Source organism: Rhinolophus ferrumequinum, chromosome 26 (genome assembly GCF_004115265.2).
Source record: "Rhinolophus ferrumequinum isolate MPI-CBG mRhiFer1 chromosome 26, mRhiFer1_v1.p, whole genome shotgun sequence".
Taxonomy (NCBI): Eukaryota; Metazoa; Chordata; class Mammalia; order Chiroptera; family Rhinolophidae; genus Rhinolophus; species Rhinolophus ferrumequinum.
In genome coordinates this window covers 7,098,198-7,116,737 of record NC_046309.1, presented here as the reverse complement: position 1 = coordinate 7,116,737, position 18,540 = coordinate 7,098,198, and the positions used below count along the sequence as shown (strand labels likewise).

General features: G+C 38.2%; 1 protein-coding gene across 2 annotated transcripts in view; it reads right to left on the bottom strand.

Moving 5' to 3' along the window:
* TPK1 (thiamin pyrophosphokinase 1) overlaps positions 1–18,540 on the bottom strand; it is a 265,356-nt gene that overhangs the window by 139,966 nt on the left and 106,850 nt on the right. For both annotated transcript variants that reach the window (XM_033099184.1, XM_033099185.1), the window contains exon 5: positions 4,689–4,784. In XM_033099184.1, coding sequence (XP_032955075.1) covers positions 4,689–4,784 — 96 coding nt within the window. The remainder of the gene's footprint in view (positions 1–4,688; positions 4,785–18,540) is intronic.

Below are 18,540 nucleotides of genomic sequence, written 5' to 3'. Positions count from 1 at the left end.
GGTCTCTAAGAATAAGGAAAAACAGAGATGTGAATTCCCCTTTTGAAGGCGTCTCCAAAATGATCTAGGAAACCACCTGCTAGTTCACTCCATGCCCAGAAATCTTTTTCTTCTCCTTGCTTCCTCATCTAATACTTAGCTTGCCCAGCATTTGTTCCAGAACCTGAATGTATAAGCAGTTACTTCAGCACTTGACAAAGAGAACAATAATGATATTGGTTCTATACTACAAAGCAAGAGGTGATTTGTGCAGAGAAGAGCTGTATATAAGCAATCTATTAAAAAATGCTGACTCTATTCTGAAGAGGTGCGGCTATAGAATTTTTTATTGTCTGAATTATTCTAGGATTACCTGTACATCTGTCTCCATGAGACTGGAGGCTATTTGGGCCCTTGGACTTAGGCAGAAAATCACAGCACAGGGACCTAACAGAAGAGGTGCTATCTAAAAGTGTCACACTGACTGGAGAAGATCCCAGAAGCTTCCATACCATCTGTAAGGGGAGAAAGTCTGCCTTTGGAGCTCTAAAGTAAACTCTTGACTTTTTTCCGAGTGATACCCTTCAGTGAACCTATGGCACATAATGTGTCTGAGGATCTGAGAAGCTGGAGCACATCTTCCCTTTTCTCTTTCTAGCCAGGAAAGCTGCAAAACAATGGTGAGCTGGACTGCACAACACCTCCCTGTTGGATTCCATCACTAAAACTACAGACACTATTCTCACTGGTTCTCCGGGAATAGAGGAAGCTGAAGACCTCTCCCAGGAAACACTTGAACATGTAAGGAGTACTCCATTCAATTCATGTTTCTAATATTATGAGAATTCTTGTAAAATTAAAATGTTAAAAGAAACGAAGCTATGGGTGGGTCCATGAACCTGGGCTATAAACAGTAACTAACTAGTTTCTGAGATTTCTATAAACATTGTCTAATTCTAAGATCACGTTACTTCAAGAAATTTATTATAAGATCAAAAGATCATAATATGTTCTATAAAATATATTTTACATATTCTTATATATTTTATACAATGCATTATATAAATACATTGTACAAAATATGTTACAGATCACAACAGCGAAGGGGTATAACACCATACAACTATTAACACCACCCCTACTACTGTTATGTTTATTAAAAACTCTCTATGTGGCAGGCACTGAAGCAAATGCCATTAACTATGTAATAACTTGCTGGTATACCGGGTCTGACAATTAAGATCGTGAACTCATCCTAGAAAAAGTGCTACGTACCTCATTGCTGAATATCGCTATGGTCACCTTCGAAGTCCTCCCCTTGGGAAGCTAGGCACCCACGCCAGTGCCTAGTCCACCCTTCAAAGCAATTTTGGAACTCTTTTTCTGGAACGGCCATCAGAGCTGTCGTGTTACCCTTGATATCCTGAATGTCATCAAAATACCTTCCTTTCAATGTTTCCTTTATCTTCGGTAAAGAAAGAAGTCACTGGGGGCCAGATCAAATGAGTAGGGAGGGTGTTCCAATATAGGTACTTGTTTACTGGCTAAAAACTCCCTCACAGACAGTGCTGTGTGAGCTGGTGCATTGTCGTGATGCAAGTGCCATGAATTGTTGGCGAAAAGTTCAGGTCATCTAATTTTTTCCTGCAGCCTTTTCAGCACTTCCAAATAGGCAACTTGGTTAATGGTTTGTCCAGTTGGTACAAATTCATAATGAATAATCCCTCTGATATCAAAAGAGATTAGCAACATCGGTGCAACAAGTTTGCGAACTTGTCAGACCTCATGAGTGAGTGTGAGTGTGAGTGTGAGTGTGTGTGTGTGTGTGTGTGTGTATCAATATTTGCTTAGCTTAGGTCCTTAAAAGAATAATAAAATAATTAACTATAATGTGTAATAAATCTATAGCATTTATGTAGTATTTAATTTGTAGTCATTGATATTTTTTTGTGTGTGTATAAATAAAATTCAGGCATTTGCTCTGATTCATAGTACGTATTCAACATCCTGAATCATTTGATTAAAAAATTGTTTAAAAAATAAGATGGTATAAGGAGGCCAAAAAGTATTGAAGTTTTAACAAATGAAACAAGTATGAGTTGTAATTTATAAAACATACAGTTGTAAATTAATGGCAACTTTTCTGTCCAAATTTTGTCTAAAATAAAGTCTGTGTTTAAAATATCAGAACTGGAGTCACTGATTCTATTGTCACATGATACTAGGAAATATCCTAAAGAGATCCATATTGTTATATTTAGGACATGATAATCTAGATTTATTTCTGCTCATCTTAAACAATGTATGTCCTACATTTTTAGAAACTTAGAGAAATAGCTTTTCATGTTTTCCAGTAAATGCAAGGGTTTAGTTCTCAAGGGTATCACAGCACCAGAAAACATATTTGCTCTTTGAAGATTCAGTCATATGACACGACATCCCGATAGTATCACTTATGACTCAGTTACAGATGAACAATAATGTGGTAACACGAAAGCAAAGCATTACAAAGTCAATGTGTCAAAGAACCCTTTTGCAGAACAAAAGTGAGGGTGAGCAAGTTTAAAATAAATAAATGAATAAGGTAATTCAGGGAAATCTTTTTCTCTTTTAAATTAATCTCGAATGCTAGAGAGTAAACTCGTCTAGGATAAGGACAGGTCCTAATTCAAATCCTATAAAGTTCTAATATGTTATATACTTAACATAGTAAATACAAGAACAGCATAATGCAAGGGGTAAGAGAGAATATGGCATATTTTAGGAAAAATGAGAAAGAGTTGTAGGAGACGAGGCTGGAGAATGCACTGGGCCCAAAGCATGCCAGGGCTGCGGCAGCCACGGAAGGGCACCAGGCTAGTGCCCCCAGAAAGAACTTGCTCCTGGGCGTGGAGGAGGACTGCTGGCTGTCATTACAGCTGCAACCCCTTCAGGATGCAGCCCAGCATGCCACCAAGGCCACACTCCCCCTGGCAGGCTCTGGTCCATGACTAAGCACAATGGGAGTCTGGCCCTTTCTGTCCAACGCAGCAGTCCTCTAACAGGTCCTCTGGCTTCAGGCCTCCACACTGGATTGGCCAAGACTGTGTCAGATTTGTTTCGCAGATCCTATACACCTGATTACCCTCTTCCCCAGCTTAAGGCTCTCTGTGGATTTGGGTCTTGTTGAGTTCGGAATATGTTTATTTGTTTTGAGATTCAATGACTGAACACCGCATTATAGGTACTATAAATTGGACACAACAAATGAGACTCATATAATTGCATTCCCAGTTTTCAATAACTTCAGTAGAAGCTCTGGGGAAATTGAAACACTGTTGTGAAGATTTACAATTTTTTTCCCTAAGAAACTCAAAAAATCAGCAATATCTGGATAAAGCAGATAACTCTCAGAGGGCTGTGTTTTGTTTTCATTAAACAAATATTTAATTATAGCAATTTATTGCTGGGGATAGCGCAATACATTTGGTATAGTTCAAGCTACAACAGAGATGAGAAGTGTTCACTCAATTAGTTTTGCCGCACTTGCACAATGAGCTACTTGCCAATTACGATAGCTAACAAGGCTTTTCTTCAAAGGGAGGAAGGGATCTACTACCTCAACTTAGTACGCACATGCTAGAATAAATATTTCATGAGTTTCGGGGAGGGAGAGAGTTTTGTTTGGGCTGCCTCTCCAGCACCAGTCCTGTCACGTGTGTACAAGCCATGTAGTCTGTCTGAACCATGTGGGGCTCCCACTCCCTTGTCCAGTCCAAGACTGAAGACAAAGCCCACACAGCACAGCCAAGGCCATCAAAGAAACAGACATGCGATCTGACTGACCTGTGTCTGTAGACTGCCCTATCTCACGTGATTCTGGAGGCCACGTTGCAGTGCATCTCCTGTTACATGTCCTACCCAAAGTGTTCTTATGTACAAGTGGGTTTTCTTAGTTTAAAGCTACACATCTGATCACGCATCTCAGCTTACCTTCTTGTACGTGCTGGCAAAATAATGGTCAACTGTCATTCAATGCCTCAGGCTTAATTTTGTTGCCGTTCACTAAACACAGACTTAAAAAATTCTGCATCCCATTTCAACAAGTACCAAAAAAATATTATAAAATACAAAGTTGTGTATTAGCTAACTAATGGGATTAAGTACTCGCATGCTAGGTGAAAATCATTACTGAATACCTTAAAGAGTCCACAAATGAAAAGCAGCATATTCTTCTCTGACGACAAAAAAAAGAAAGGTGATAGTGTCTTGTTTGCAATGATGACCCATGGGCCAAAATCTAGGCCAGTTTTTTGGTTGTTGTTTATTTTGCCCACCCATTATTTAAACACACATATAAAAAGAAAACGTACAGCTCCCCATGGCAACCGTCGACTACAGACGAAAAGTAGCTTCTTGTTTTATGCTGAAAATGAGCTGCCTATTTTGATCAAATTACACAAGACCCACTTCATCTGTTTTGTGGCCTCACCAGTGTAAGGTGTTTGAATCTGTAGCCTCTGATTTAAGTGCCTATGTTCATGCTTGGGCAGCTAAGCAGAGATTTACTCGATACCCTGAAAACAACCTGACAAGGGAATCGGCACAAAAGTAAATAATGATTTCTTATTTAAAAAAGTAAATGAAGTTTTAGAGGAGTAAAAACTTTACACAGGATCTTTGCATCCTTGGTAATAAGACTTTAACTAGTAAGTAGGTGCACAGCATACCTGCAGGTCTTTTTCTTTTATCTTCTTTTGGAGCACTTCAAGGCACTTGGTAAAGTCAGTATGGTCTTGATCAGGAGTTGAAATAAGCTCACATCCCTGTGTGTGCACAGAAGAGAACAGGCAGGAATAAGTAATGATGTCAGCCTTGTGAACAAGATCAAGCACTAACTATCACGCGGAGGTAAGGTATCAACAGAGATACCCTATTTGCCTGCATTATACTCCGATGGTCAGAATTGCCCGATTGTCAGACTGTCATTATCTTTTTTTATTTCACATAACAGGACATCTCAGGCATGGCGTCACAATATCACAATATCACAATAATAGTCCAATTGTGACAATCATTTTACCCAAGAAAAGTTCAGTCGACTATATTCAAGGTCTTTAAAACTCACTGCTGTCATGACATTCAAGATGAACATACGAGCTCGGGTACAAGTATTACAAAATATATGCACAGTGAAATCACCTGAAATTAAAACTATTTCCAAAAAACTTTGAAATTCTTTAAGCAGACCATCTGAGTTTATTTACATGAATGAAAAAACCAATATTAATATTAGACTAATGAAACAACTACATATTAAGTAAAATCAAGTTAGGTGTCCTATACAATTCCTTTACAGCACCATTTTTCCTCATGTAAAAAGAGGCATGAAGAGCTATGCCTGCGTAAATGTGTCTCTTGGATGATCTTTTGGACATAATGAAGTGAATTTATTAGTTCTTTACCTCTTCTACAACAGACACCTTTTCTAGTGAGAAATACTGAGATATATTTATAAATTATAAAGCCACAGAAGGGCCAGCTTGTTGGCACTAGTGAACTTAGAAGAGTAACGAAACCATATCTTCAAAACGACATCATTTCCTCAATGTCATACAGAGGCAAAGGTATGTAAAACCAGAGTGTGATGGGATATCAGACTTCTTAATTCAGGAATAAAACAATTTGTGGTCTCTGACAAACAGCTGAGTAAGGGAAAGTTAAGTATAATCTACTATATAAAGTTGCTATTCAAAGAGTTTTCAAGGATACAAAACACCCATAGTGCCTCTTAAATTATTCCAAGAACCATTCTCAGTAGATTTAAAGGTTCTTCTTTAACTTCAAGGTCTGTTTAAATGTGTCAAACTCAACCTGCGCTTTTCTCATTTATGACTGCCCTATAATGTAGTGACCGATGAAAAAATTAATTTCTCATCATTCAGAAGTATATTATGCCCTAAAAGATGTATGTCATCTTTACAAGACCATCAACATGTACTTCCCTGACCCTAAAAGAACATTGAAATTTACTATAATTACCAAGCAAGGGCATAAAGAAGTGGACACGTCTCAGGCTAACACTCCTAAAATAGAAGCTACAAGAATATGCCAGAGCACACGGAAATATGGTCAGGACTGAGGATATTAGATTGTCACCAAAGCTAAAATAATTAAACTCAAGTTCCCTAAAGGCAGGAATTGTGTTTCATTCATTACTGTTTCCTGTGCCTAGAACCAGTCTGCTACATAGCAAGTGTTCAATAAATGTTTAAATAATAGTCTTGAGGAATAAAAATGGACGCTGGCAAAGGGGTAGGAGAGTGTGGCATCTTATTGCTAAATACAGTATATAAGACAATGGAAAATTACTTCTTTTAAGCACTGACAACAGAAATAATCACTCCCATAAGAGGAAACAAAATTAAAAAGGCAAATAGAAATAGCAATAAAATAGATGATGAATAGATGGGTGTCTACCTTAAATGTATCTTCACAGAATCAACACAGACCCACAGGAAAAATTACAGCTAAAGAGAACCCAAGAAATTATCGAGTCCCACTATAACATTTTGTAGATTAAGAAAATAATAACAAGAGATTTAAATTAATTTGCCAACCACTTTACAGCGAGGTAGTAAGTAGCATTAATGTCACATCTAGAAATCCTATTTCTTTACTCTCATGAAGTGAGAACAAATTCCTAGATATTTAATAGAAAAGCATCATATAACATCTCTCGAGTTGGTTCCACAGGAATGATACTATGAAAAACAACAACACTTGAAACATATGAGCAAGGCTTCAATAACATCTTACTTTAACAATTTAAGATGAGCACACAAAAAAGCTTAAGTCAGGGCGTCGAGACAGATTGCCAGCACTGAAAAATTCAGACTGTAGCTAAACCAAGAACTTCTAGAAACTCAGTGTGAGGTGTTTATCAGCCATCCACAGCTTCTCGGAATTCTCATGAGTTTAAATTATTTTCGTCTCATCACAGATTGAGAACGAACTCACCAGAAGTGGAAACAGCTCCAACAGCCCTGGCAGAACAGCTGCCAATATCTAGAAGGGAGACCTCTACAACAAAATAGTCACCAAAGGGCGACAATCAGGCCTTCAGCCAACAAAAGGTGTTTTCCCTGCTCCTGGGTCTCATGATGACATATTAAGATGTAAACGAGGAGAAATGTAAAACTGAACTGATAAACTACCAAGATCCTGCAGCCAAAGAAAAATGTAGAAATGCTGTAAGGTATCACGCGATCCTCACCTATTATATATTAATACCTATTTGTGATGATTATTAATACAGAATAAAACTCCATTTCCTGGACTCAGAACACTGGACACTGTGAAGAATTTTAGAAAACTAAACAAAGCAAAACAAAAAAATTCACATTCAACAACGCAAGGACCCAAAAGATATAAAAGCTATGAGATTTGGCCATTTAAGAAAGTATATCACTGTCTAGTAAGTTGCTTCTTATATTAGTTTCCTAATAGATATACATATATTTTACCTTAAAATATACAGAAACCTTCCAAAGCATTAATTCCAAACCTCTTTGAAGCAATCTTCAGATACCAGTGTTTAAGTGCAAACTTTTGTTGCAACTACTATCTTTGATTTTTCTCAGTTGACTGAAATGTAATTTTTTTAGGATCCAAATTATTTTATGAGCCAGCGGGTGGCTCCCATCTTGCACTCTGCATTTTTCTTATGTAGTTTCTGTCATTATACAGTTGACATTTAAACAACTCAGTTCTAACAGTAAGTGCCCTTCATGAATACAACAGGTTTTCAAGGTGGATTATTATTTCTTCATATTACATTTTATTAACCTTGTTTTGTACTAGAATTCAAAAGGGAAGACTTGAATCGACGTCACAGATTTCAGTATGTGTCAACATCAAGGGTATTCTATTTGGTGCAAACCTGAAAAGAATCTTTTGAAGACGAGGAACCACAATGCCCATTCCGTCCCCTCCAAACCACACCCACAAAAAAGGAAAAGCAAGGAAAACTGAGTAAGTTAGAACTAATTTAAAAACTCTCTTCCAGTGTGTTGAATGATACCCTGATTCCCCGAAAATAAGACCTAGCCGGACAATCAGCTCTAATGCATCTGTTGGAACAAAAATTAATATAAGACCCAGGCTATTATATTATATATATATATTATATTATATAAGACCGGGTCTTATATTAATTTTTGCTCCAACAGATGCATTAGAGCTCATTGTCCAGCTAGGTCTTATTTTCGGGGAAACACGGTAAGTCTTCCTTATCAAGTGTGTTCGGCAAAGCCTTGCCAACTCCTCTGGGAACACAGATCTTCAGTCAGGAGAAGACTCAATGCCCCAGAAGAGAGGGAAAATGACTTCTAAACATCCGTTGTTAGGACAGTTCCTACATATATCAAGCAGTCAATACAAGCTTGACGGATAGACAAATGATGCATGGATTAAAACCATTTCTCTCGTCATGGGACTAATAGTATGTTTCTCTACAATATAAACCTGGATAAACCAGACAATGAGTCTCACACAGAAAAGCAACCGTGATGTTATTTTTTTCAGGCAGTATGCTACCGCTGCCATAAGGACATTATGTAACACTTTTGTTTTAGGGGAGATTAATAGATTCTTAAATGGTGATAATATTAGTGCTTCATATACATTTAAGTAAATTCAAATGCAACAACACATTAATGTTAACAAAGTTAACATCCGATCAGGAAAAGTGAAAGCAAACGTCTGTTGAGGCTCACAGATGCGGCACTATATAAAGTATGGCATAAATCATTCAGAATATTTTTGAATGAGTTGCAATTTATTTGTTAAGAGAAAGACAAATGACAAGGAAACAAACTGGTATCGGGGACTTGGTAATAAATTTAGCAATAACTAGTTTTCAGAACATGCCCCAGAATGGTAATAGTTCAGCTCAATTTCCAATACTGCCGACATCTCTAGCTATACAAAACATAAAAATATATGCTCGAATATATGATCCTAATCACAGCAAAATCACAAATCATCGAAAAAGGATAGGTTTATGTTCAGTGTGGTACACGTACACATTTTAAAAAGAAAAAAGTTTCAAACAATGAGGGTTATGGTAAATGCTTAAGTTAACTCCGTAATGTTATTATATACATTCTTAATAGTTTGCTTTAAGAGTATTAATATATCTTATTAAAATGACCAAATAATTGAATTATGTAAATTTATTAAATCTGCCTCATGACTATTAAATGTTCCCATTGTAGTGGCGTTAAGCGATAAGCTCCACGAAGGTGCCCAGTGCAGCTTTTGTTCATTGCTGCATCCCCAATGCAAGACGCCAACACTGCACCTGGCGAGCGGGAAGCATTCAATAAGGAACAAAGTCACGCATACAGGCTTGAGATACACGATCGCTCCTGACCGGGGAGCAGCAAAGGCTTCATGTGAAAGGCCGGCCAGTACTTCTTTCAGGCTTCCCAGGACACGAGACCTCTCTCCCACCTCCTCATCAGAAGGTATCTACACACACGACATAATGAGCGGGGGTGGCTGCGTTCCAACAAAGTTGAAATCTGAATTTCATATCATTTTTATGTATTATGAAATATTCTTTTGATTCACCACCCACCCCCAAACATTAAAAAATGTAAAAATCATCCTTAGCTTACCACCTGGACCAAAACAGACGGCAGGCCAGAGGTGGCCAGTGGCTGCAGTCTACCAACCAATCCTTCATCCCAGCCCACAATTAGTTGTTACGATTCTAACCCCTCTACGCGTGCAAGGAACTGAGTGTGAGGAAAACAGTTCAGACCTTTGAAACATCTCTCTGCACCTCATTTTCCTCATTGGCACTGAATATGCAAACCAAGTTACTGAGGGTCCGTGTAATCAATCAAGCCCTTAGATCCCTGGATGCGGAGCACAGAAGGAGAATCTCTAGGGGCATCAGATGCCGCAGTCAGACCCCTTACATCAAAGCTCACCACAGTAAGCAAACTGTCATCAGTGTTCCCCACAGAGCTGTGTGTGGGTGTTTACAAAGCTAGTTTTGAGTTTACTGACAACTGAGAGAAATGATTACAAGGCAATGAGTGTCAATAATCAACCTCATTTCAAAAGACCAATGCAAAAACCACTTGACTGTCTTTCTCGATCACTTAATTCACTGTGTGCCAATAATTTAACTAATACAGGCTAATGAGTTTTTATATTTAACATGCATAAAACCTATCAGGTTATACTAGTTATACTACGCTGTCTCTTCTGACACTCTTTCATGGGAAAGAAAACAGATTATTTGAAAAAAAATGTAATAATATATCAACTGTTATTTCATGCACTATATCCATGGTCTCACTGAACAAGAGGCAAGGAGTTAAGTCTGTTGAAAGCATTCTCAAATTTGCTGGTAGCTTCTTCATTTTTAGGTGAAGTCATTTATTGTCCATCCCTCTACCCAGGACAAGAAAGGACTTCTATAAATTATCCTACAAAGATTTTTATGAAGTTCTGAGATTTTACTATAACTTTATGGGCTGACTTTATAAGGTAAAGAATTCAGAAGTGTTATTTCCTCCTAGGCACCATGCAAACCAATTTTAAAAATATATTTGGAGTGACTTACATGTAGCCTCTCACCTAGCCTAATTAAATACAATGTGTATATAGTTAAAAAATGTCAGATGCTTTTCAATCAACTAAGATTTTTTCCCCCGACAAAATATAATCTAATACTCTGAAAAATCAGGTAACATTCCAAGTATCTAATCTTAAAATTGGAATGTTGAAATTATGATCTATTGACAATGAACTATCTTCCCCAATAAATGAACAACATTAATAAGAACTAACATCTGAGTTACCCTTTGTGTTATACGGGCTATTCGTCACTTGGTATGAATTACGTTCTTGAATCCTACAATAACTGTATCAATGACCACATTTTCACATATGCAGACTGAAGTTTAGAGAGATTAAATAACTTACTCAGATTAACAGAGCTGGTAAAGACACTGCATGTTATTAGAAGCCCAGACTCTTAACCTAATGTGCTTTGTATTCCACTCTGCTTAATGAAACTTTGAGTATTTGGGAAGGTTTAAACAGAAAAATGCCTTCATAATTTAGACTGAGCTTTTGTGTAGTTTTCTTTCTCCGATTTTAATACCTGACAGTCCTTTAGCTCTTTAGCAGACATGACTCCGTGTTGCTTCCACGGGAGATGATGGCTTAGAAAGCCTCAGGGCAATCTGAAAACGGGCAGCGGACATTGAGCTATCCCTCTCTCCCTTTTTCCTGTGTTCCCAACTCATTATATCATCGCTGTATTTATCATTGTATTGATGACATACTTTACTTTTTCTTTTACTATTAAACATACTACTATGATCAATATCTCTGTGCGTGTTTATTTCCAGTTATGTACTTTGCATTGAATTCTAGAAATGAAATTGCTGGGGAAATAATAAGAAAAATTATTTTTCTTTTTGGATCCTTGACAGATGTTGCCAGAATGCTTTCTAGGAAGGCTACAAAAAGCTATATTCCTACTGGTAGTATATGACGGTGAAGAGTTTATTCTTTAAAAACATAACAGTAGGAAAGATAATTCATCATGAATTTTTACTGCGAATTAATTCAATTTTTGTACTTGCTTCTTAATAGCAAACAAAGATCAGTTTCATCAAGGTAAAGATGACTTCTGCTGGAGACGAAGGGAAGAGATAGATAATTCTGCAGTGTGACGCAGGGATGAGGCTGGAACTGGTTCAACTAACCGAGGACTTAGAAGCTAAAGGACAGTATAAAATGAATGAACATTTCTGGGAGGGGTAAAAAAAAAGGAGACGAGAAGGTACCAAAGATCATCTTTCAAGTTGGCTCTGAAAACATGAAATATAATTTCCTATCCCATCACAGTAGACTATTTATATGGATTATTTTTTGTAAATAAGCAATGATAAGAGTTTTACTATGTCTTAAAATTCTGGCTCCCACACATTTTATTTTCCTCTCTTCAACTGCTGAAGTTGCCTTTCATCTTATATATAAAAGCACAGTATACACTTAAAAGATATTTGGGGGAGATATATTCAAGAATCGTTGAAAATCGGCATATGCTAAGCTTTCACTAATGAGGCTCCCTAATCATTCATTAAACTGAATTGCCTGGAATTCTGTATTAAGAAATTGCCCACCAGATTAAGAATGCAGCAGGCACAAAGCAAAATGACATATCCTCTGGATAATCAATGATACAGATCTAAAATTAGCCCAAACTTCTCCTCAAATTTGCTAAAAAGGGGAATGGTCAGAGAAAGCCAACTGGAATCTAAACGATCTATGCTCCTTGATACAGGTATGAAAATCGCCCTCTGACGTTGCAAAGATGTAATGACAAAGTTACCTTTTCCCACTTTCCTCTTTCTTGTATAAAGCATGCTGGGTAGATTGCTCCTTCAGTTTTATTTACCAGTCTTCTAAAGACATTTCAACTTTTCCAACTAAGAAGATTTTTTTTTTTAAATCATCAAATGACAGCCTACTAGCAACAATTTCTTCAGCAAGAATGTCACATGATTAAACTCTAAGTAACAGATTGCCTCTTTCTGGTTTTCTAGACGGCGTATGAAAGAATAAACATGGTTTAACCTTGTGCCAATTCTCCAGTCAATGCCAAACATAAAGAGACATTCTAATCTAGTGTACCCTTCCCTGGCCAGGTTGTTACAAGATAACTGTTCCTTTCACCAGGACGCTGAATGAAAACTATAGCATTTTAAACAAGAAAGTCGCCACTTCTATCAGTGCAAGTCAGAAATCTTTGTGGGAACAGCCAGAGTCTTAAATGAAGGCTTCCTTCCTGAGAGCGGAGCCCGAGTTCTGGATGGAAGAGGGAGCCCCAAGAGTTAACACAGCAGGCTCGAGACTGCTATCCTTAAAAAGGCCAGCTTGCCAGGTTGGCCCTTGGTTGACATCCGAGAACTGGAATGGTAAATAGTTCCCTACACCGACTTTAAAAAGCGTTCCCTAAATGCTAGCAGTGGCTCACTGTGCCTAAAGGTCAGTAGGCTGTATGCTAAGCACCTGCTTGTTTTGCTCTGGGTGTCTGCAGTTTTGGTACACGCTATCCATGGGGTGCCACCCGTATAATCGTGGTCACGGGTCTCCAGTGAGCTTCCCTGGTGACACCACCTCCCCTTGGTTGTCACAGTTGGATTAATCACAACCTGTGTGACTGTCCCAAAAAAGGACTCTGGGAACTTGTGACTGGTGTCTCCCGACTTTGCCCTCGTGGGCCTTTTCCGTTTGCGGATTCTGCTTTGAATCCTTCTGCTGTCGTACATCAAAGCCACGAGTGTAACTCCATGCCAGGTCCTGTGAGTCCCCCTTGTGAATCACCGAACTGGGGGATTGCCTTGGGGACCCCTGAAACAAAGCGCTAAAGAGACGCTTCCTTCATTACAATGTTTGAAGAAGCTTCTATTGATATTTGTAACGTGAGCATCGCGCCCCGGGGATCTGCTCTTTGTCTGGGCGCCATTCTTTCAGGACCACTGTGAAAAAGCTGAGGCAAGAATCAGCCTCCACCAGAGGCCTGTACTGAGTGTCCCCAGAAAGGCAAGGACGCGGTGGGGTACGTGTGGAAGCACTGAACGGGTCCTGCTGCTCAATTCCTTAGAACTGAGCGGAAAAAGGAAAGTGAACCACTCACATCGCGGAAAGGACGCCATAGAACGTCCTCCGCCCGTGCACCTGACCCTCGCTTGGCTCTGAGAAAACTCTCTGCATTAAACTAGGGGATTCTGGGCACATGGTTACAAAAAGCAGGGACCCTGGGGCTAGAGGCCGGTTCGGCTCCCACTTCAACCGTGTCTAGCCATGCAAGTTTGGGCAAGCCTCAAACTCCTTATGCTTCCGTTTGTCTTTAAAATGTAGATATGGCTCTGACCTAACCAAGTTGCCAGGATTAAATGAATTGATAAATGCAAGTACATATAAAAGTGTTTGGTATGTTGTAAACACTTTTTCAAAATGGTTGGCTATAATTTTCCACGTTGTATTATTTTCTCTTTCCAGCTTTTGCAAGGAGAGAAAACCTATATGGCTTCTTGAAAAGTTTCTGAAACAGTGAAACAAGCTTACAAGCATCCACATACACTTAAGCCAGGTTGGAAACCCACGTACTACAGTAGGTGCTGTGGGTAAACGGGGGCACTGCGTGGTCAGATTCACCTGACAAACACAAAGGTGAACACAATTACTAGATGTTTGGCTGACCTGCTTAAAAGGCTGTTGTGCACAGTGCATTTCCAAAAAGGGCACAGAGATGTCAAATGTCACAAACTCATTTGGTCATGGAAATCTTTTTTATGCCAAGTATCACGTGGCAACAGTGCTTGGCTGCTCTAGTTCTAAAAGGAGTGTGAGATACCTGCTTCACGCAAACACAAATGAGAACCTACTCCCTGCGGGGGGCACCAGGAGAAATGACCATGGACTTCAGCTTGTATAAGGTCACGTATGAACAGGGACAGGAGGAAAATTATTATAAAACTGGTTATATTAAAGCTCTGCAAGGCAAGTACAAAGGAAGGAGCAAATCCAACAGTTATAAATGGGGAACTGTGAGATCAATAAGGGGGAGATCAATAAGTAGGGGTTCCCTGAGCCAGATGAATGGGGACAGAGAGAGTCCCAGAGCCCCTGGAGAATATAGAGTAGGTGACTGATACTTGGCAGGCAGATGCCAGGAAGGGCATAGGAGAGGCACTTGGGAGTTCTTAAAATGTAAAGGGCATAGGCTCTCCCTTGTAAATGCCTTAAGGTGTTAAACAAACTCAAACAAGAGAGGCTTTGAAAAATACAGACAATATGAAATAAAGCCAATTTGAAAGGGCTGTGATTGAAGCGAGCATAAGAATTAAGGTATATTCAGGACATAGTTTCTCATAATGTAACTGCCTGTCTCATCACTCCCTCGGTGAGATACTAGTAAGGGTGAACCAACCAGTTTTAAGAGTATAAAGTAAAGAACCTGTCACTCAGCTGTCAATAGATATTGCCCTTAACAAAGCCTTTATATTATATTTCAGCATATCTTAATTCGTCTTAATGCTTAAGCCTAAGAGTTACTATACTCAGGGCTTTTTTATAAAAGAAATATACCCATAAATGGCACTGAGCTTTATATATTTCGTATAGCTTCCTTTGTTTGGCCTAATAGTTAAACTTGTTAACGTTTTACAACTTCTAACAGTCCAGTTTGCCATTTTCTCTAAATTAATTAATTTTACCAAATCTAAAAGTTGTTGGCCTGTGGCCGGGCTGAACCGGGAAAGAGACACAGCTAAAAGTAGAAAATAACAAGATTTGTGAGATTAGGTAGACCAAGGCAGATGTTTTTAACTGAAAATTAAAAACATCTATAGAGATTCTGTGAAATTTAAATAGAATTGCACCTCAGGCATGATCAAACTCCAAAAGATATTTTAAGTGAGTTTGATTATGAATTACATCTCGAATCATAAACTCTACACTTATGGATATGACCTGATTAGAGATCCTTTTAAAAGCAATGTTACTGAGAGTAGTTATTAAAAAGTTCTTGAGTAAACAATTTTAGTAGATCCCACCTTATAGAAAAATAGTTCTTCAGCACTTCTAGAGTACTTCTACATGTATAATATCATTTGATCATTATTATAAGTGCATGAAAAAGCCGGAGCTATACTAAATAATTTCAGTTAAGCCTTGCTAAGACTTCCTTGTATGTAAACTAACAACGAAAAAAATAATTCAGAGTTCAAGAAAATATAATCACTTTACTATTTATAAAAAGCTAAAAACTAAAATGCACACTTTTAATAGCCAGACTATTAGGTATTTGACATCCCTGCCTGAGTACTATACTTATCTATACCTCCCACCCTCACTATTTGAGAATCTGTGTCTTTAAATTGTTTTTAAAATACAAGCATTTCCAATATCAGTAGTCCATTTATGAAAAACCAGACATTCTAGTCAAATGTCAACCAGAAGACAATTTCCCATTATTTTGACTAAGGAAAGTTATATTCAAACCCAAATCCCCAGTTTCCTACAAGGTAAACAAACACCTTTGTAGAAGTGACGGCCATTATGAAGAGATGTAAAATGATGAGCGATTTTCTGCTATTGTATTAGGTTGGTGCAAAAATAACTGAGGTTTAAAAGGTTAAAAATAATGTCAAAAACCGCAATTACTTTTGCACCAACCTAATATACAACATTTATAGCATCTTATACTTATCGAAAGGAACACAGGTTCGAGATGTTATACATACTACCCTTATCTATCAAGAGTAGTCTTCAAAAATTTGGGTACGGCCATGCCAGTGTTAGATGACAATGAGAAAATATTGCCAAGAAACATTGATTTAATAAAAGATATTCTTTGATAATTCATGGACTTGCCTAAAAAAAAAAAAATCTTATTTTTCCCAATTCTGAGAAAGATATAATGAAAGACGAGGAAACAAAAATCTGCCTGGATGTCTATCGCCACTCACAGTTTACAGTGCTAGAAATACCGGGTGGCCTAGAATCTTGCCTTGTCTGTCATAGAAAATTGGTGGGTTAGCATCAACCCAACCTCTCTGCTACGCTCCATCATCATTTGTATTGGGGTTCCGCATGTCTCTTCAGTCAAGTCTTGCCTTTATAACTTAATTCTATCAGGGTCTTTGGCCCACACCATGTTCCAGTATTCTTAACCACTATTACACTACACTGTGTTCTTCCAGGACTTGGCAGGGTTAACAGAGAAGATAAAATCAGAACTTAGATCTCGAGTCCTATTCCTGATTTATGACTAGGGTCATTTTCACCACACAATCTAGAACACAGCCTTGTGTTGATGGCAACACTTTCTGGAATGCCAAAATACTCACTTGTAGCACAAAAGGAGACATTCTTATACATACAAGCTACCTATGCCCTTGCTGATTTTCCATTACCAAATCACCTTGGCTCTTCAATGTTCTCTTATTAGCTCAACCCTCTGTCCTATAGATAGATTTTATGTAATTTAATAATTTATCAGTTTGTTTAGTCACTTTTGGTCTGGCCCAACTATTGCACCCCTGCTCTTGCCACCCCAGAAGTGGGGGTGAAAGGGAGTGACCTGATGGAAAGGTGAAGGCAGTGAGTTTGGTTATCACATTGATGGTGGTACTCACATTCATTCCAAGGGATGCTAAATACCTTGTGCAAGGAACAACAAACTGTCTTGCCCAAAAGGCCAAAGGTGCAATCTGTTGACCAGCAGCAGTAGCAACTGAATCCCAGTGAGAAAAAAAAAAAAATTTATAGAAAACATGGATATTGATCCAAGGGCTGCCTTGGACTAGCTCTACCATTTTCTTTAACTCATTAAGCTTTATGAGTCTCAGTTTCCTCATCAGGAAATTGAGCTGAAACATTGTTTAATTTGTTACTGCATTTTAAATTATTTTACAAATTTATCATTATATTTATGTTTTTATCTTCTATCTTACACACCTACATTTATGGAAAAAAAACTTGTTATTCTGTGCCTTTTTAAGACATTAGGTAAATACTGCAACAAGTTTCTTAATCTCCTAAATGTTAAGGATGTATGCTTCAAAACCCCCTTTCCTGTACCCAGTGAAGACCCCAGACTATACAACAATTAAAGAATATCAGGAGTTACATGAGATATTACAGTTTCTTCAAAAATTCTCGGGAAACTGAAACACTGGTGGGCACCATATGGAATTAAAGAGACTGAAATAGGTGATTTTAGCCTTGATTCAAGGAAGCACTGATTGACTCAAAGTGAAAAAAAAAACAACACACAAAAAAAACATATACCAAGGGGGAAATGTCTAAGAGACATTCTTCATTCTGAGTTAATATTAGTGAATCAGGCAGGGAAGAAGTAAGACAAATGGGCAAAAGGAGAGGCACAAAGACTGTATAGCTACCCAAAAAGGAAAGCTTTAGGGAGTAAATTAAAAAGGGCAGGCCAAGGGAACATCACACGCATCAGGGAAATGGATTACAAGCCGCTGAACTGTAAGCATGTATAATCAGTGTTTATTATCTCTGTATGTCTAATATTGCAATAGGTAAAACGCAGCACTGGCACGGAAAACTACATTGATAGTTACAAATCACATTGTACGTCACTTGAGATTTCAGACGACAGCTTTGGTATTGATTCCGTGGTAGTGCACTGCATCCCGAAATACGCAGTTTTCAAACTGCCGCATGCACATTAACAAAAGGTGTAAATTGTCTATCTTGCTTCGGACTCTACGGACCATATGGAATTAAGTGGGGGATCAAAGCTTGCCCCCTCTTTGCCCAAAACCCAAAGACAAAAATAATAAAAGTATGGCTATAAAGACGAATAACTGGGTTGGTATATAATTTACCTTGAAGCGGGTTTTATAAGATAAAGACCTAATCCAAGAGGAACTGCGAATGGCTATGTTTCCTTCTTTCTTCTTACATATTACTAATTAAAGACCAAGAATGCCATATGACCTCATTCACACA